Genomic DNA, 15,386 nt, shown 5'->3' on the forward strand with positions numbered 1-15,386 from the left:
AATTTCTTTGCAATTCTCATTATTGACAGACTTCAAATTTTCAGACATTAAAACTTGGAGGGTGGACTTTTTGAGATAGGTTCTGTGCTGTAATTATTTCTGAATTTAGAAACAGTTTATACTAGCTTGTATCCTTATCTGAACTTTTTGCAGGGTTTACAACCAGTGAGACGTGCAGACTTTTTTTTAAGCTAACCTTACTTTTCCGTAAAATACAGTGACCCACATGAAGTCTGTTAACTGAAGGGAATAAAATAAGCATGTGCATAAAGCAATTTCAGTCTCTTAAAATTACATTTTCAGACTCAAACATCAGCGTAGTAATGTTTGGAGCTGTGGGCTTTCTCTATAGGAGGCATTAAATCACTGATGATAGAGCTTTTTAATCTGGTTTCTTGCTTTGAGTAAATCTAGCAAATGTTAATGATTGCAAAGCATGTGAGAGTTAAACGCAGCGGCTGTAAAACAGCTGTATGGAAGGTTGAACTACTGTCAGCTCATTTCATGCAAAATACTGGTTTGGTACCAGTGACAGTATCCATCCTCTGATAATTTAAAGCTACTTTTGATACTGGGGTTACATGGGCAAACATTTTAACTACTAAAGCAGAACATTGTGTTGCATAAAACACATCTCTGTGTTACATACATAAAGCCACTTGCATTGTTATACTGTGCCATTCTAGTGGTGAACTTCCATAATTCATAATACTTGTCAAAGTTAATTCCCTCTGGCACAAAACAAGCTAGATCCATTGTACCATCTTAGATTACTGGTAAAATTTTCTGTGCTGTTGGCTCCACCTTTGGTCTATTATGAGCCTCTGCCATTTGACAGTGGTAAGATTATGTGAGAATGTTGATATTAATTTTAAAAAAAATTACAGTTTCAAAAATAAGTCTAAAATTTAATCTAACTGACTTGGAAGAACACAGCATTAATGACTGTATTCACCCATGGGTAACTGTCCAGGTCACTGTAGAGGAAACAAAATGTTAATTAGAAAATTAACTTGAATTTCTTTGGGTAGTGCTCCAAACCTGCAACAATGGAAATAACATTCACTTGCTCTAAAGGGCTCAGACATTATTTATCCAAATAGCAAACAGGGTAGCAAAGCCAACTTGGCCACTGAGTTTACTGTCAGAATTCCCTGTAACAACCTGAGTTTTTAACATGATTGTGTGTTGTAGCCTGGTTTCATTGACCATGGGAAACTGAGAGATGGAAATGGTGTTGGGCTGTGGCTGGTGGGGTTTAGGGGATTCCAGGCTTTCTTCTGGGTTAAGAGCAGAGAGGGAAATCATTGTGAACTCTTGATTTTGAAAGTATCTTCCTGCAATTTTCCTCCAGGTTAGGGTGTTCAGCAGTACCAATGGCTGAAATGTGAGACAAGTTTAAAGCATCCTGTCCCCCAAAACATGGGATGTATACTCTAAGATAAACACAGTGAGGATTCAGTAGTTCATGGATGAATTAGTTGTGGAGGTGTTCAAGCATAGGTCAACTAACCAGGATGCAGGACCATCAAGGTATGCTTTGAAATGGTATTGGAGAATGGGGAAGGTACTATAACAAGTATGGGGTTTGTTTTCTTCCATGAGAATTGCCTAGGAAAAATATCCTTTGAGTTGCAGATCTAGAAATAATTTGATAATGCTTACTAGGAAAATGTTCTTGCTCAATTCTACTTGTAAAAACCTTGCCTCCAACCTCTTTTAGGGTCTTCTTCATAACTGCTGCAGATTGAAAGGCCCAGAGGCCTAGATGAGCTGGAGGGAGAGATCTTGGTGGAATCCAGGCTTCAGATTATTGTCCTTGCTTGTTTCTCTCAGTCTGGAGAGTCCCCATTGCTTAGCAATGTGGAAGCTGATGCAGAAGCCTCCTCTCTGCCACCTTATCTGTCATATCCTCTAACATTTGGAAACAAGATAAAAATGCCAAAAACCCAAAATCACCCACACCAGGATAAACCTGTTCCTGAACATGACTGTACTTGGCTGGATAACCTTACTGTGTGGCTCTTATTATTGACTGTTAGTTTTTTGGGAGGAGAGGGAGGTGGAAAGCATTTGTGAGGTTTGGCAGGGGAGCCTTAAAATAGTTCTGTGAGCCTTCTGTTGTCACACTAACTGCAATTGAAGGGAGATTACTGTAGGAACTTTTTCTGTGAGGAAGCTCTGGAGTTCCTTTGCACGTTTGCTGTGGGTTTTGCATGCCAGGCAGTGGGACAGCTGAGTTCTCCAGGTGTTTTTACAGGAAGAAATCTTCCTTTTTGCTGCTGCACCTTTTCTGTGTCAGCCTCACTGAAAGCACGACTGAAGTTTCTTCTCTTGCAAAGCTGACATTTTGCTTTATTTACTGTCAATACAGGAGTTATTGACCGGAGAGAAGCTTTAGTTTTAAAAGCTCTCTGTGGAAGCGAGACATCTTCAGCACCTTCAGGGAAGCAGGCACTGAGTAAGGAGTTGAAAGTGTCTTTTTTAACCCTTGTTTGGGCTGGAAAGAGATGCTCAGGTTTGGAGTATTAGTGCTGTTCTCTGCCTTTTAATTTTCCCCTGGTTCAACATTCAGACAGTTTCACAATGCTGCAGCTTGTCCTGGAAAAATGGTAAGCTGCTGAAGAGAGGAGCAGCAGAAAGCAAGCACCCAAGTAAGCAAAGTCTATGAAGCTAGAAAAGGTAAGTTTGTCCAGTGCAGACTGAGTAAAGGAAAACAGAGGTATGTGTGTAGTTCAGGATCACAAAGATGCCTTTTTTACAAACATCATTACATGAAGTTCAGGTACAGACACCTGAGCATCTGCACCAGGAAATTCTGGACTATAACAAATCATGACACACAAGGTGAGAAAAAGCTGGTTTAATAATTTTGGGGCTGGGATCTCTGTTTTGCATTGGGATTTAGCTAGTCCCCTGGAAGGCCTGCAGTATCATGCTCCTAGATATAAAGTAGCTGATTGAGAAAGGAATTTTGCCAAGTTAGCATTTTTGTAAAGATATCCTGGTCAGCACAGCATATTTGTTAAAGGAACACAACACTTCTGACAATGGATTTAGCACATCCTAGAGTATTTAAAGCATGACACTACTTTCTGCATGTATCTTGACTAACAACAGAGATTACTCCAGACATAATGAAGAATTTATGACTTAATGCACATTCATGTTCTATGAGTATAGGTAAGGCTGCAGCTGCTCAGGAGACTTGTTACACAATAGATGGACAGATGAACTGGAACTGCATAAGGAGGAAAACTTACCTATCACATTGAATTTTTAGCTATTTTATCTCTTGGAAGATACAAAAGCAAGTGATGGCTTCTGTAAAATGTTATTAAATGGCTGGGAATGGGGAGCTGATAAGTCTGCTTGTGTCCAGGAAAAGTAATATGCTGGGAGATGTACAAAAGACAACAGAGAGACCAAAGTGAGAGTGAGGTGGGAATATATTTCCTTTCTTAGCTTGGAGGAGAAAGGAGGGGTTTGTAAAAGGTGCAGAAGCAGTGCTGTGGAGTGACAGTTGGGGAGCGCAGCACATTTGTCAAGGATGTTGCAAACTTGAGAGATGTGCTGTCCTTGGGATGAGGGAGGGAGAAGGGCTGGTGTATTTAAGCTCTTCTGCTGGACAGATTTTTAATTACTAAGTTGAGCTTGAAGTGAATCAGAGAAGTGACATCGTGTAACATAATGTGTAATATAGAAAACAGATAAAGATCAGCTCACGCTCTTAACACTGAAACATAAAAGTATATGGTGTTCAAGGAACTCATCAAAAATTTGATAGCTTTTTTTCTGCTTTCTGTTCCTCAAGAGAGTGTGAAAAACAAATGCAGCCCAGTAGAAACAGCTTTTTGCTGCAGATAGAAGACTGCTAGTCCTTTCAATTAATTCAATCTGAACCTGTTTCTGCCTTCTTGTGAACAATTTGCAGAAAATTTTTAGCACGTTGCTTCCCATCAGATTGCTGGAAGTCTTGTGTTAGGTATAAACGGGAAGGTAAAAATTAGTTTCTTCTCAAACAAGACTTCTCAGCTTCTCAGAAAGGAGCCAATGTAAACATATGGTTTTAAAAATTATATATTGCTGAACATTTTTTTCAAAACTACTTTAATCTACTTAGCAATGGCAGTTATTAAGTAATTTTTTTCTTTTATCCTGCATCTTAGTGGTGAAGATAAGCCCCTAGGAGTCCTGTAAGGATACCTTCAAAATGGTGTAGATGCGATCAAGGAGTGTAAAAGGGCTCTTTCTGCCATCTAGTGGCAACAAAAAAAACATTCCTATTCACTTAATTAATTATCTCACTGATTGTGTCTGCATTGTCAGCAGAACTAGGTGTAATAATCCTCAAGTGTGCTAAATTTAGGAAGATAGCAGTCACTTTTTATTCCTCTTTTCCACAAAATAACCTGTATTTTCCTTGCCTTGACACCTCATAAAAAAATACAAATCTCTGTTTATTGTCTGAATGCCTTTTGAGTGCACTGCTCTTAAATTCCTGTGTGTGTTTCCCTATATGATACACTGGTACTGAAATACTTTAAGGCTCAGAAACCTTTATTTGATGCTAAAGACACTGGAAAAAGATATTGTCCACACAGGTAGATAAAATGTTGCCTGTAGTGGAATGCATCTCTGAAACCCTTCTGAAAATGAGTGGGTTCCCCTGTGGAACAGACAGCATTTACTTCTGAAGGAGCAGTGAGCTCTATGGAGCTGCTGCATTTCAGAATGGTTACTTTTATACTTAAAACTGATTTCTGAGGCTTGCTGGTGTCCCATTTCCCTGTTAGCCATTTACTACTTTTGACAGGCCCTTGCCACCTTTTACAATCTGCAGACTGTGCTTCTCTTAAAAAATACATGGCTCTGCTTGGATGTGTTATAGCTCCGCACTGGTGGTGGGAGGGGAGAGAAACAGAGACCATTCATGCCAAACAGAATCCTTATTCATGGGTCAAGTTGTAAGGGACTTGGGCTCCCACCTCAAAAAGTTAATAGGAGCCTATATGTAATTAAAGCTGCCATTCTCACTTTCTTGAAAGTGATTTAGCCTGAATTATTTGCAAGATGAAGGTTCATAGCCCTTACTTTCTCCAATACCTGTAGTGTAAGGGTATTGAAAATGGTGAATAGTGTAGAATGGCTAACAGAACTCTGCAGAAGATACTATTGAAAATAATGTCTAAGTTGTTTGGTGGATTCTTTTTTTAGTACATAAAGCAATTTAAATAAAGAGTCAGAGACGGCCAATGTTTTATTAGCAGCTCTAAAAAGCTGTATTTTGAACTTCTCTATGTAAGTATAAATTCTCCATAAGATTAAAGCTATCTGCTGGCTGGTTTCCATCTCAGCAGCAGTTCAGGAAAATTTTCTTCCTGTTAATTTCACAGTGGTCACAGTGTGATACTTCAGAAAAATAACTTATTTTGTCATGTAGGGTTCCTGCTGTGCCCTCTTAATTCCTAGTTATCCCTACCTGTTCCATTTAGTTAAGTAATTCATCATATTTTAAAATTACTTTTATGCCTTTTACTCAAAAAGAATTTACAAATAAAATTTAAACCTTTACATTATCATCTTTTGTTGTTGTTGTTGTTGTTGTTATAATTACAGCACTAGCCAGTTCAGATTTTTAACTGTGAGGCACTTGGGTACATTACTGAAGAAGGGAAGGTTTCTAAAAATGCAAATTTATTTGGGGGAAAAAGTAGCAGCTTGCCAAAACCATGTTACCATCAAATTAAATTAGTAGTCTGTTAAAACAGGGTTAGTGAGAGAGATGATGGTATATCATTCCTTGCTGGAGCCAGGTTTTTGCTACCTCCAGCTGCATTTGATCCTTGGAACAGGTGGCCTCTTTGCCTGCTCAGTTTGTCCTTTCCAGGATTGGATGAAGTTTGAGGAAAGTCTTACATGACACTTCTGCAAGGGCAACTCCTGTGCGATTGTATGTGATCCCCTTACAAAGAATTCAACCCCACAATTTTGGAATTAAATCTTGGTATGACCTGACCTGGGTGAAGATGCTGAGGAACCTGGTAATTTTGCTGAGAATCTGGAGTTGGAAGTTGTTCTTTTTGTGTTGTGTATGACAGTATGCGGTATTGTGTGTGCCATCTGAGGATGGCTGGCAGGTAAAGGGCTCAGCTCTGAGGAGCAGCCAGCTCCCTGTATGTGGCTCTTTCCTTTCACAACAGTGACATGAAGAAACTTCACCTAAACTGCACACTTGGACACAGGCTGGGCTCAACAGTTGCACTCTACATGGTGGCAGATCATGTGCAGCAGCTCCAAAAAACAGGTTGGTAGAAGCAGATTTCAGCATTTACCTTCTTCAGAGTGCTGCCAGCACTTTGCTACAGCCAGGAACCTGCCTAATGTGGTCTAGTTCAGACAATCCCATCCATTTCCAGTCTCTCCTATGTCATCTTGTTACGCAGGTTCTTCTCATTCTACATGTTCCAACAAAAGTTTGCCCTCCATAACCACAATCTGACTCTGAAATTCAGTGATTGTCTTGAAGCCATCTGCATTTGAGATTATATCCTTTATTCCAGTTGGCACAGAGTACATGTCCAGTGCCAGTTTCTCCAGTTCTGCCACTTCTTGTCTTAAATGTGCTTCCATCTTGGTAATAACATTCAAGACTGTGAATATTTAGATAATAAATCCATTAACCATTATTTTGATGAACAAATTTTTGTATCAGGTATAGAAAAGGAATTTATTTCTCTTTCAATCAACCTCTATCTCTATGATTGGCCATTCTTATAGGCAGAGCAGGTTGGGAATGGTGTAGGTGTGTTTTAGCCTTCCATTGCAAAGCCACACAAGAAAGCAAAATAGCAAGAAAGGCTGGAAAATGTTGCTTGGTATATGAAGCTCAGTCTTGCCCGGAGGCAGGCAACTGCATCATTTAACTTCTTCTATCATTTATCTTGAAGCCTCATAAAGGTCTGTCTGGGGTGTTTGCTCCTGCACTTCTTACAGGATGAGTATCTAGCTGCTCCCTTGCTCCAGGGGCTACAAAAGGAAATTGCTGCCTGAGTTGTTTCTTGGCTAGATTATATTAATCTCATTTGTGTGCTGATACTGCTTGTCCTCTTGTTATTTCCCTTCCCATCTTACTTAGCTATCTAAAGCTCTACCTTTATTTTGGCAAATTTGTTTAAGGAGGCTCTGGCCTTCTTTAGGGCACATGGTGTTTACACCAATTTGCCCTGTTCTTGCGTATTTGCCTTTCAGGTAATTTTTTTCTATAACAGGAAAATACACTAGATATTAAGAATTGTTTCTTACTGTGGGGGTGGTGAGGTACTGGAATGGCTTGCCCAGTAAAGCTCTGGATGCCCCACCCCTGGAAGTGTTCAAGGCCAAGGTGCATGGGACTCTTAAGCAGCCTGGTCTGGTGGAAGGTGTCCCTACGCACAGTGGGGGCGAGGGCGAGAACTACATGGTCTTTAAGGTTCCTGCCAACCCATTTTATTATAGACTCTTTTAACAGAAAGGTGCACTCTTTTCCAGATGAGGTCTTAACAGGGTTTGTACGATAGCTTCTGATGAAGTTTTTGATGCTCTTAAATCCTTTTCTCTTTCTGACAGATTAACAAAGGTTGGTTACACTTTTCGTTTTAAAAACCAAAGCAGATATGTTCAAGCCCACCCATCTCAAAGGTAGATCTGTAGAGTAGTCATGAGTAAATAGGAGGAAAAGGTTTCTTCAGATCAGGAACTGCACCATTCCCCTTCTTGTTCATCTTGTCACTGGGATAAAGAGTCTTCCACAGAAGCCAATTATTAATTAGAAGTTAGATTAACCTCAGAAAATTTTTCTTTGAAGATGGAGCTTGACCACTTGTAAAAGAGTGGCCCAGCTGTCAGTCTTGCCAACTTGCTTTAATAAACATAGCTGTAACATTTCAGAGCTGAGCAGTCCTGTTCACACACTCTAGTTCAAACAAGGAACAAGGGTAGGAAATTTTTGCTTTCTGGGAGAGGGTTAGGCATGATGTTCACTGTCTTCTTGTCTGCCAGGAGTCCCAGCACAGGTGTTGGAGGGCCACGGGAGAGGGATGCTCTGGAAAATGACTTGCAGGCAGGGTCTGTCTGCAGCTCCCCAGAGGAATTCACCAAGTTCTCCAGTCCATGGCAGGGACAGACAGAGCTGGGCTGAACAGAGGGTGCAGCTGAGGCACGGAGCAGCTCCACAAGTCAACAACCCCCTCAGACTCATCTCTGAGAGCTGGGTCAGCCTGGAGGAGGCTCCGGGGAGGCCTCAGAGCAGACCTTCACTGCCTAAGGGGCCTGTGAGAGAGCTGGAGAGGGACTTTTTGCAAAGGCATGTAGTGACAGGCCGAGAGGGAACGGCTTTTAAACTGAAAGAAGACAGATTTTAAATTGATATTGGGAAGAAATTCTTCCCTGTGTGGGTGCTGATGCAGTGGAACAGGCTGCGAGGGCAGCTGCGGATGCCCCATCACTGGGAGCGTTCCAAGGCCAGGCTGGATGAGGCTTTGCTCACGCGGGCCGTGGATCCGGGGCGCCCTGTGGGCCCCGTCCATGGACGTGCGCCGATCCGCCCCGGCTCCCGTTCCGCCCCGGCTCCCGTTCCGCCCGGCCGGCGGCGGCAGCGGCGCGGCCCCGCCCCGGAAGCCGCGGGGGATGGCGGTCGCGGGGCGGCGGCGGCGGCGGGAGCGGCGGCGGTGCCGGGCGGGGCGGGCGCGGGTGGCGGCGGCGGCGGGCGGCGCCCCCGGGCAATATGTTCAAGAGAATGGCAGAGTTCGGGCCTGACTCCGGCGGCAGGGTGAAGGTGCGGCCGCTGGCGGGGCTCGGGCCGCGGGGGGCGGCGCGACAGCGCCTCTGAACGCGCCGCGCTCGCTTGTGTTCCTTTTCCCTAAGGGCGTTACCATCGTGAAGCCGATCGTGTACGGGAACGTCGCGCGGTACTTCGGGAAGAAGAGGGAGGAAGATGGTCACACTCACCAGTGGACGGTGTATGTGAAGCCGTACCGGAACGAGGTAGAGCAGAGCCGCCTCCCCGAAAGGCTGGCCAGGCTTTGGAACAGGCGTTCTGGGGAACCGGGGAGCTGCCATCCATGGGAGCGTGCAGAACGCCTGTGGAGGTGGCACCTGGGGTCGTGGCTTAGCCGTGGCCTTGGGTTAAGGGTTGGACTCCGTGATGTTAGAGGTCTTTTCCAGCCGAGCAGCACCGGACGCGGGCGTTTGAAAAGCCGGGATTAGAGGAAAGGGCAGGAGGGTCTTTGGCTGTAAGCCGAGAAACACATAGGCTGGTTTGGGCTTCCAAAAAGGAAAACCATGGGAAAGGCATGCTTCCATTTGTGTTTTTAGAGTGATCTTTCCCAGTGTAGGGGAAGACTGGAGAATATTCACGGGGATGAAATACTAACAGACCTGTGTGCAAGAGCTAATTTTTGCATTTACTGCTTTGCTTTCCTTCTGCGCTTAAAGTCAGAAGAAATACTATTTAAAATCAGAAGTAATGTAGGCACATAGGATAGATGACTGAATAGTAACTTGGCATGCTGAATAATCAGAAATAACCATGTTTCTGTTTTAGGACATGTCTGCATATGTGAAAAAAATTCAGTTCAAGTTGCATGAAAGCTACGGTAATCCTTTAAGAGGTGGGTTTTGCATTTCGGCAGTTGTTCCTAGAACTGGGTTTTTGTTTTTGCTTTATCATGGGATTAACACTTCTGTGTTGCCTCTTGCAGTTGTTACCAAACCACCATATGAAATCACTGAAACAGGCTGGGGTGAATTTGAAATAATCATTAAGATATTTTTCATTGATCCAAATGAAAGACCTGTAAGTACATTGAACTTTTAACAAAGCTTAAATAATTAATTATGATGGCCTAGAGCTCTAGGAAATAGTTGGTCAAAATAAGTCCCATTGGCCATGGAAGTAATAAAAGTCTCTTTTGAAGAAAATTATTTTAAGGATTGGTCACATTTTCCTCTTCCTGTGCTACACTCCTGGTATTCATGTGCTTGGCTTCTCCAACTCACCTGGGTTGAGCACATGCTGAGGATTTCTCTTCCGCATAGCTTCCAAGTTCTAGGATATTTGAGTATTTTAATTTTTATTTTTTCTGTCAGAATGAAATCAGTCAAAAAGCAGTAGGGCTACTATGCTAACATAAGTCTCTGCCTAAGAAGACCAGGTTAAAACAACTCTGTAGTTGTATAAAGTACTGGAATTAATTTCTTTCTTCCATTGGTGTGTTTAAGACATATCTTGTTGGTTTGTTTATGCAGGTTTAGGTAGGAAACTCAATTATTTTAGGGGAAAAGGATGTTTAATTCTGGAAGGATTGAGTTCCTTCTGTACATGAACAATCCTTTTTTAATCCATTTGTAGCTAAATGAGAATGAAACTGAATTTCATAGTTTTTTTGAATACGTGGCAATTGGTAACAGTGGGTTTCCTGTGCTGTTGGGCTCGGTAGCATCCTGACTTGTGTTAATTCCATTCACAGCTTGACCAAGCTGTCCTAAGGTTGGTTGGGTGTTTTTTCTTTGCTGCTGTTCTTGGAAGGCTGTTTGGGAGCCTGTCACGTTCTTCCTTTCCAGGAGGTACCAAGGGGAGTCAGGTACTGCTGTGTTCCACCACTGCTCCTGGGCCTGTTTGTGGAAGGGAGAAGCGTGGGCTGTGTGTGCTCTTCCCAGACCATGGGCCAGGTGGTCAGTGGCTCCTCAGAGCTGCACAGAGGGCTTCCAGTCCTCTCCCCACCCTGCCATTTGCAGTGCAGGGATGGAAGAGTAACCCCACAGAGAAGAGTAACCCCACAGAGAGAGATTTCAGTGAAAAGCAATTTGTAGCATCCCCTGGTGCTTCGTTTTCTCAAGAATAGAGGATAAGGTCACAGAAAGCACTTTCTAACTGATTAATTGAGAAAGTCAGTTCGAATTAAATCACCCATTTGGAAATGTTTCAGAAGAGATAGTATTTTTTATAGGTCAGTCCTAAACCACTTTAGAGACATTTTTAAAGTCTCAAGAGGCTATTGGACAGTTGGCATGTTTTAAGAGTTAATGTTAAATTTAAAGTAATTCTGCTGAAGCTATATGACATTTATATTTGCATTCCTAAAACATTTTTAAATCCTATAGTTATTTTGTAGGAACAAATACTACTTGTTGATATCTAGAACAAGAGTTCTATTTTGCTACAATTTTGAAGCTAATAAAATTCTGTCTTTTGCATAGGTAACTTTATATCACTTGCTGAAGCTTTTTCAGTCGGATACCAATGCCATCCTGGGGAAGAAAACTGTAGTTTCTGAATTCTATGATGAAATGGTATGAACATTCTTAATGTAATCCTCACTTTATTTTGAAGAGCATTAGTGATACCATGTATTTTTCTCTTTCATTAGATATTTCAAGATCCTACTGCAATGATGCAGCAGCTGTTAACAACATCTCGTCAACTAACACTAGGTGCTTATAAACATGAAACAGAGTGTAAGTTGAAAATTAAACTATTTTAAACTTTAGAAATAACAATAGATGGATTTGCTTTTAACGTGGTTTTTATGTGGGGCTGTAACAGTACAATGGATTTGGATGATGCAAAAAGCTAGTAATTTTGCATTAAATTTAACTTCAACTTTTACAAAGGTATTAATACTTATCTGAAAATTTCTAAAACAAAAGGAATTAGGAATTACTTGGTATGATGGCATGAACTACACCTAGTCTGACATCTTTGAAATGAATTAAAACAGAGGATAAATGAAGCCCACCCTATGGTACAGTTCTGTTCATCACTGCAAGCAAAGGTCACACTTGAAGGCATGAATTACAGAACAGTTAGTGATGTTTAAGTCAAAGCAGCAATCCTTTGTGGATAAAGAGTAGTGTCTGAAAGTTCTTTCTCCCTTCTACTTCTTTAATTGTAGGTAATTTCATAACATACTTCTTAAGTACAACATAATGGTTTTTGTGGCATTTTTATCCAATTTGTCTCCAAATATAAGCAAAAATATTAAGAGAACTAAGGAAATTTAATTAAAGATCCATTGATTCATAAGTTGTAATGCATTTAGTGATTATTTCTTTTCTGATCTTCTGTATTTCATCTCTTGTTTGCTTTCTGAGAGTAGAAGATATAGTATTTATTGAGCCAAAATCCTGCCCTATTAATTACAAACCTTAATCCATTGTAGTCCACCTCACCTGACCCTAATGTTCACCTGACAACAAATGTCAGGTATTTTTTGGTCAGCAAACACCTAGAGCTAAGAGTGGCAAGTGATTATGAGTTTGAAGCTCTTTAGAGTTAGAGTTTCTATTTGCCTGATGCCTGCTTGGTTATGTGGATATGTGAGCTATTTGTATTTCCTGGCTCAGGTCAGCCAGTCTTGAGGTGGATTTTTGTTTTTGTTGCATGTTACAGTTTTTGTTTAGAAAATGTTTAATAATATGATTGATAAAAACATCCTCATTTAAACTTTTTTTCATTTAAAATTTTTGGATATTTCTCCAGGCAGCAGTAGAAATTTTCAGTGTGGTTTCTTTGTAGAAATAGTTCCTTAAAATGTGCTAATGAAGCAGATAATATTTGCCACTGCCCACAGTTATGTAATGTGTGGGATATGAGTGATCTCTGCAGCCTTCGTAGACTTGTCTTTACCATCTTTGTCCTAAAACTTGTGCATGAAAAAATAATTTAAAAATTGTCAGATATTTGTTAAAGCAGGGCAGTGTAACCAGAACTTCCAGATCTGTAGAATTAAACTCCAGTGAGACACAGAAAATGGTTAAAGTACATGGAGAAGGAACCACAGAATGGTGTAGGCTTGAAGGGACCTCTGGGCGCATGTTGTCCACCCCCTGGGCAACCTGTGGTCACTTTCACAGTCAGAGTTTCCTGATGTTCACAGGGAACCTCCCATGTTTCAGTTTGTGCCTGTGGCCTTGTGAGCTGTCACTGGGCACCACATACTAATATTCTCTGTAATTTTCCATGTATTTGCTGTCACCGTGTCAGGTTTTATTTTCCTCACCTAACTTTAAAAAAAAAAAAAAGTAGAAAATTATTTTATTAATTGTATAACTATTTGCAAAACTGATGGGCTGAGGGCTGAATAACACTGCAAAACAAGTTGATTTTTTTTTTTCCTACATGGAGATTCTTATGTGGATACCATTTTGATTACAACCATTGAATCTCTAAGGCTAACAGTAACAGTTTTTTTTTCAGGACAAATGATATCCAAATTACTGTTTCAATTTTTTTTTAAAAAAAAGCAAATTTCATGGCACTTAATATCTATATTTTTCTTTATCACTGCCATAGTTGCAGATCTTGAAGTGAAAACCAGGGAGAAGCTTGAAGCTGCCAAAAAGAAGACTAGTTTTGAAATTGCTGAGCTTAAAGAAAGACTAAAAGCAAGTCGTGAAACCATCAACTGTTTAAAGAATGAAATCAGAAAACTTGAAGAAGATGATCAGTCTAAAGATATGTGACAAGTGCTGACTTGAGTGTGTACTGAAAATGGAAAGACTTCAGTCATAGAATTGTATGAGTTTTCTTCCGCTCTTTAACTGGGACTACGAGAATTTCACTGGCAAACGATGCAAGTTTGTGGGTATCAACTCCATAAATGGAAGAAAAAAGAAAGAATGTATTCTTGTTTTATAGTTAAAATCTGTGGGTACTTAGGATTTTTTTCAAGTGGAAGTGGTCTTGAAGACCAGACTACTTATTCTTGGAAAACTGCATTTGAGTCGTGTATGAAAACTTTGTATTAAGTCTTGTATTAGTTCGATGTGATTTTACAAAATGCTGGTGTTTACTTTTTTTACTTTTTTTTTCTACTGACTGTTTAGAGCTGCATCTTTAAAGCTAAAAATAAAATACGCAGTTTTTTATTTTAATGCTTTTTGCCTCTGTCCAGCTTCAAGTATAACTGTAAGTATGCTACTGTAAGTAGCATACCCTGATTTCAGGTAGAGGCTGAAATACAAAGGTATGCAAGTTGTTTAAGTCTGGTTACAGTGATTTTTGGCATGTCTCTCTGTGGTCAGCACAATGAGAACACTTTCTGAAAACAGTATTTTAAATAACTTGTATCTACAGATCAGAGTTTCTAGCCCCAAAGCTGCTTTAACACATACAAATGCATCAATGCTACAAACTATGCTCAGAAGCAGCAAATTATTCCAGTATGTTTTGTAGGATTTTGTTTCATGTTTGTACTGTACTACAGTCACTTCATCAAATACTGTCTCTGCCACTTCTTCCTCCTCTCTACCCTGCTCCAGCCTGGTGTCCATCCCACAGGAGGCAGTCTTCTATTAATTCCTCCACTGGGAGAGCTTCTTAATTGCTACATTTGTTCACAAAGCATGAAGTCCCTCATGGGGTCACAAGTCCTGCCAACAAACCTGCACCAGTGTGGGCTCCTTTCCATGGGGCCACAGGAGCTGGTCCAGTGCAGGCTTTCCACGGGATCAGAGTCTCCTTTGGGCGTCCGTTTGGTCTCATGTGAAGTCTTCCATAGGCTGCAGGTGGAGCTCTGCTCCAGCACCTGAGGTATCTCCTTCCTCACTGACCACAGCGCCTGCAGGGTTGTTCCTCACATATTCTCACTCCTTTCTCCACTCCTGTTCCCCCTGCCCAAGCAGGGTTTTTTTTCTCCCTTTTTAAATCAGCCAGCTGTTGCACTCAGCCTTGGCCTGTGGCAGGTCCAACCTGGAGCCATCTGGCATTGGCTCTGGTGGACACAGGGGAAGCTTCTGGCAGCTTCTCACAGATACCACCCCTATAGCCCCCTCACTACCAAAACCTTGCCACATAATTCTTAAGTCATTTGCAAGTGTTCCCCCAAAAAATCAGTACATGATTCCATCAATCCTTTAAGAACAAGGCACTCATTTCTTCATATTTGAAACAACTGATGATTGATGGGCTTCTAAATGCTAAGTAAAGTGAAAGTTTCATCACTCTGTATGTAGATTTAGAGTTTTCATTAAGAACAGCAACTTTCCATAGTATTATGAATACACATAGGCTGAGGAACAGCTTGTACTGTGGTATCCACACAGACCCTTCCTAGTAGTGCAGAATATCCAAATTTGTCAGTTTTTGGTTACCTATGTGCTTTGGTTTCTTTATTCAGTAACCAAGTTCTTTCTAAGCAGCAGCTGAAAAATGCCATTTTCAGAGATGTGCACTTGGATAAGCCACAGTATATTGTGCATGCTGAAACAAAATGGGAATGGAAAACACAATTTTTGGTGTATACATTATTATTTTCATATTTGTCAGTTAAAATAATAGTAATGATGACCAACTCAAATGGAATATTAAAGAGGTTCTGTAGGAGCTGTGACTAACATGAACAGGT

The 15,386-nt window shown here is 41.0% G+C and overlaps 1 protein-coding gene across 2 annotated transcripts; it reads left to right on the forward strand.

Annotated features, from left to right (window-relative positions):
* Window positions 1-8,655: 8,655 nt before the first annotated feature.
* On the forward strand, window positions 8,656-13,660 carry YEATS4 (YEATS domain containing 4). Of its 2 annotated transcripts, XM_012569020.5 has the most exons (8): window positions 8,656-8,815; window positions 8,905-9,024; window positions 9,584-9,650; window positions 9,741-9,835; window positions 10,509-10,622; window positions 11,239-11,331; window positions 11,409-11,496; window positions 13,334-13,660. In XM_012569020.5, exons 1-8 carry the CDS (start codon window positions 8,765-8,767, stop codon window positions 13,501-13,503), a joined length of 798 nt encoding a protein of 265 aa, XP_012424474.1. In that variant the 5' UTR covers window positions 8,656-8,764; the 3' UTR covers window positions 13,504-13,660. The 2 variants fall into 2 exon arrangements, with proteins under 2 accessions (XP_012424474.1, XP_002190655.1); XM_002190619.6 differs by lacking the exon at window positions 10,509-10,622 and having other exon boundaries at window positions 8,657-8,815.
* The last annotated feature ends 1,726 nt before the right edge of the window (window positions 13,661-15,386 follow it).

This window comes from Taeniopygia guttata, chromosome 1A (assembly GCF_048771995.1).
Source record: "Taeniopygia guttata chromosome 1A, bTaeGut7.mat, whole genome shotgun sequence".
NCBI classification, from domain to species: domain Eukaryota; kingdom Metazoa; phylum Chordata; class Aves; order Passeriformes; family Estrildidae; genus Taeniopygia; species Taeniopygia guttata.

Excerpts from the sequence above, each read along its gene's own strand:
- YEATS4 (XM_012569020.5), top strand. The coding sequence starts at position 8,765 with ATGTTCAAGAGAATGGCAGAGTTCGGGCCTGACTCCGGCGGCAGGGTG. Across the intron at positions 9,025-9,583 it reads TGAAGCCGTACCGGAACGAG|GACATGTCTGCATATGTGAA; the intron begins GTAGAGCAGAGC and ends TTTCTGTTTTAG. Across the intron at positions 9,836-10,508 it reads TTGATCCAAATGAAAGACCT|CTTGACCAAGCTGTCCTAAG; the intron begins GTAAGTACATTG and ends TTCCATTCACAG.